At 46.9% G+C, this 4,612-nt stretch overlaps 1 protein-coding gene across 1 annotated transcript in view; it reads right to left on the bottom strand.

Moving 5' to 3' along the window:
* Nucleotides 1-6: 6 nt before the first annotated feature.
* Nucleotides 7-4,612, bottom strand: part of LOC113817165 (obscurin) — a 61,823-nt gene continuing 57,217 nt past the window's right edge. The window contains exons 5-7 of the mRNA XM_070142146.1: nucleotides 2,579-2,677; nucleotides 1,988-2,179; nucleotides 7-495 (exon numbers count right to left, since the gene is read on the bottom strand). Coding sequence (XP_069998247.1) covers nucleotides 392-495; nucleotides 1,988-2,179; nucleotides 2,579-2,677 — 395 coding nt within the window. The 3' untranslated portion in view covers nucleotides 7-391. The remainder of the gene's footprint in view (nucleotides 496-1,987; nucleotides 2,180-2,578; nucleotides 2,678-4,612) is intronic.

Raw genomic sequence — 4,612 nt, 5'->3', positions numbered from 1 at the left:
CGGGAACACATATCTACTCCTTAAAGCATAGATTTAAGTCACTGACATCTTAGGTCACAAGCTATTTGCACTCGCAAATAATCCTAACGAGTTAGAAAATGGGGAAACTAAAAGGTGGAACTAAATTGCATTAAAATTAGCCACTGCAATACATATAAAACAGTAACTTTTTACAAAAACCTAAACAAACAAACCAACGAACAAAAAAAGTGTGTTAATCTGATTCACGGGACTGTCCCTGTGATGTTTTCTGAACCTCTTTTCACTCACGCCATCAGCCCTTGGGTCCGATTCCCCCGTGGCGCGGCGAGGTCAAGAAAAGGGGACAAGATATTCACGACGTCGGGGTCACGCTGGGGCAACCTAGGTCACCGGGGAGAACGGGGAAGTATCACGTGAAGAGGAACAAGAGAGAGATAATGTTTGTGGGGATGAGCAGCACCGTGGAGAAGCCGGAGGCGGAGTTGCCATGCTGCATCGCCGCCGGGGGGTCACCTGCGGGGAAGGGGGGCGAGTTAGTTGGGGAGGTATTTGTTTGCTGTGAGGGAGAATCTCTCTCTCTCTCTCTCTCTCTCTCTCTCTCTCTCTCTCTCTCTCTCTCTCTCTCTCTCTCTCTCTCTCTCTCTCTCTCTCTCTCTCTCTCTCTCTCTCTCTCTCTCTCTCTCTGTCTACCTACCCCTCTCTCTCTCTTTCTCTTTCTCTCTTTTTCCCTCTCTCCCACAAACACACCCACACACACAATGTATATATTAACTTAAATAAATACCGTGTATGTGCGTACTGACGAAAGTAACTTTGTCAGTTAATGTATTTCATAATTTAAAACGTGTATGCGGAATTTTTTCTTGTAGAATACAGATCCAACCAAATCATGTGGGCAAGTTGTTTGCATATTAAAAGAATAATTATCATGCGTGTTTTCTTTCGATTTCATGAACAATGGCGCAATCCCGCACAACATACCTTTCAAATTACCTTCCGCGCTTTATTAACCAATTTCAAATTCAAATAGCAACTCAGCAAAAGCTATTCTGCATCCAGATGAGCAGTTCCACCGACAGAAGCAGAAGCGCAGATAAAAAAGAAGACCCAAATATGGCCTCATTGCAAACCGTGAAGCGTCGCTCAAATCTGCGGCAGCGCAGCCAGACACTGGCCTCCGCTAGTCATGTGGAACGGCCTCTCCGGTCGCTCTCTCGCGGTGTTTGTTCAGCCTTTGATGCTACGGACACAAAGTCAATACCAGCAATGGTTTATTTAGCTTCTGCTCCTGCTGCTGACCGCGGAGCCGCTCTTGCCGAGCTGTGTGCTCGGGTCGCCGCCGGCCGTTGTTTTCGGGGCGGAAATATGTCGCGCGACCGAGGTGCCAAAGTTGCGGCGCCGCACGATGGAAACAGATGGGCGGCGAGGACGGCGTCGGTCGGGCTAAAGGGGTCGCGCGTGATGCGGAGAATGCCAATGTGAAGCTGCGGGCGCTTATGAGCTTTAGGGAGTCTTAGCGTAAAGCTCAGGATAGGAGTACGGCGCTGGATAGGGTACCGTGACTCGGGAATGGACTGGGTCACGATTCTGGCTGTTGGGGAAGGTGCGAGTGAGAACGAACACATTTACAAGGGCTTGTGCAGATCTTGTGCAGTACGCCGGGATTCCTCTTTCATTTTCCTCTGTATAATTCACTTAAGAGAAATAAATATGATGGCACAAGTGTGATGGTGCGTTCTAAATTTACTAACTAGAGGATGAGAGCAATTCAAGTCATCAAATCCTGGGAGTTTGAGGATTGCGGCCAAACATCAGTCGACGGTTACCCCGGGAGAGGACGCAGGCGACGGGACCCGGGCAAGGAACAGGAATCGCGCACAACCAAGAAAAAGATCAAAATGAACCCATGCGCGCAGAGTTACGACATCGAGTGAGGGCTGCTGACCAGCCCGGGAAGCACGGCTCCCGACGGCGAGAAGACCCGAAGGAGGGTCGGTGGCGTTACCTTGGATCACGTGGACGATGACGCTGTCGGGGCGGCCGGCGGAGGGCCAGCACGAGTAGTTGCCGGAGTCCCTCTTCTCGGCCACGGCCACGGTGAGCTTGCTGGTGGTCACGTCGCCCACCGTGGTGTCCACCGTGACGCGCCCCGACCCCCGGTCCACCAGGCGGTCGTCCTGGTACCACAGAACCAGACCTGGAACATTGAAGACAAAGGCAACTAAATGAAGCGAAGAGGCCGGAGGAAGTTAGGCAGGGAGATGAAAAGAGGAAAAGGAAATAATCTGGAGATAAGAAGTGGGTCCCACCCCAAACTGTTTTTTTTAATCATTATTATTTACTGATTATTATTCCCGTTATTTATTTTTCATTTCTATGTATAAGCCTTTGGGACTAAAAATGCCAATACGGCAAGTACTTTCCCATGGCGATGGTACCAACCCTTGCACTCGCAACTGCAAAGCCCACACGCATATAAATCCCAACGTTACTGAAATATTCACTCAAGACCAGAATTAGGTCTCGCCCTACACGACTCGCGCGCCTCTGACTGGCGCAGACCAACTCGGATACATCAAAATTCCGCCCCACTTACCGGGTATGACGAGCTCCTCCCGAATCACGCACTCCAGAGTCACGGTGCTTCCGCTCTGCACGTACAGCGTCTCCTTGCCCTGGATGTTGGCTCGCGCTTCTGCAGAGAGCAAAGAGGACTTCTGTATTGCTGCGAGGAGTGCGTTCCTTAGTGTTGCTCGGGGGTGTGAGTGCGGGGGACATGCGCTATTAAGGCTTTTGTAATGTATATTATCCTTTCACAATTGTAGACGTCACTGGAGTGCATACATGTTTATTAGAGTAATAGTGATGATGGCAATAATCACAATGAAGATGATTATGATATAATAGCAATGATGATAATAATGATGATGATACTGATGATGATAATTATAACGATGATATTAATAATGATTATAAATATGATTATAATAATAACAACAATAACAAAAACAATCCCAAATATGATACTAATGATGGTGATGATAATAAATATCATTATGATAATATCAACAGTAACGTAACAATCGCAAGTATAATGATAATGATAACAGTAATAGTAATACTAATACGACTAAAACCATTTATGACCCTTAAGCAAAAGATATGCCATGCCTGGCTAACATCCTAACATAAAATGGATGACGCGATAATAACGAAAATTATAATGCTTTATCAATATTAGAAGAACAACAAAAATGCTTCCATTAAAGACACACGCCTGCCTTTTAGAAGACAGGAAAGCCATCCAACCAACATCAACATTACTCTGGAAAAGAAATTATCCCCGGAAAGGCGTGGAGAGGCCGCCCACGCAGGCACGGCATTCCCCATCAAGGGGCCATTCATCACCGGGCGACGGAAACACAAACGGTTCAATATCAGCCGTAAACTATTGCCCAAGGAAATTATTCTGAGAGGAAAGGCAGCGGCGACTTGGTCCTTTGTCTCTGCGTGTTCAGCCGATTGGGAGAGGCGTGAGGGTGCGTGAGAGTGAGGGGGAGGGGGAGAGGAGGGAGGGAGGGAAAGTGTGCGTGAGGGAGAGAGAGAGAGAGAGAAGAGGAGGGGGAGAGGAGGGAGGGAGAGGGAGAAGGGGAGGGGGAGAGAGAGAAGGAGGGGAGGAGAGGAGGGAGGGAGGGAGAGAAGGGGGGAGGAGGAGGGAGGGAGGGAGAGTGTGCGTGAGAGTGAGGGAGAGGGAGAGGGATAAAGGGAGGGAGGGTGGGTAGGCGAGGAAAGTGGAGACCGAATGATTGATGTAGAAGAATATTTATCGGTTTATCTATTCATCTATCCATCTATCAATATGTATCAATCTATTTATCTATCTTAATAAGCATGTATGTGTATGTGTAAATATGTGTATATGTGTGTGACTCAAAAGAGAAGAATGAAAAACATGAGTTAAAGAAGCAGAGAAAGTGGGCGTCTTCCAGGAGACACAATTTAATTTCCTCCATTCACGGAAGGCGATCCGCGACTTCCGTAAGACTCTAATTCCATCACTCAAAGCGCGGTCTTGGGCGACGCTGCGCTCCCGAGAACGACAAAAGCGAAGGATTTTCGGTGACACTTTCTCTCGCCGTTTCGAATGCGAGTGATCTACGAGGCCCTGGCGTGCGCGTGCGCGTGCGATGGGCGTGGGCCACGTTTACTCACATCAAACGCTGTAAATTCATATAATCAAAATATCCACAGATCTCGTCTGCGTTGATTCCATGGTGATTTAGCGGCCCTGATGTGGTGTCACGTCAAGATTTCATGAGGGCAGAAAACCACATGCAGAACCGACACGCGCCGGGCCCCTCAGCGCACGACTTGCACGTTCAAACGTTCATTCACGGGATACTTGTGCTTGACTCAGAGAAAAGGAGAGAAAATAAACGGATGTAAAACACGCCTTCACACAAACGACAAACAAAGCAAAACAAAAAACAACCAAAAAAAAAAAAAAAAACACTAGCACCGCAGACAAAATAATAATAATAATAATAATAATAATAATAATAATAATAATAATAATAATAATAATAATAATAATAATAATAATAAATAAAATAAATAATAATAATAATAA

The sequence above is a fragment of the Penaeus vannamei genome, chromosome 29, assembly GCF_042767895.1.
Source record: "Penaeus vannamei isolate JL-2024 chromosome 29, ASM4276789v1, whole genome shotgun sequence".
In the NCBI taxonomy this organism is placed as follows: domain Eukaryota; kingdom Metazoa; phylum Arthropoda; class Malacostraca; order Decapoda; family Penaeidae; genus Penaeus; species Penaeus vannamei.
The sequence above is the reverse complement of the archived record's forward strand: the minus strand, read 5'-3'. Positions and strand labels throughout refer to the sequence as shown.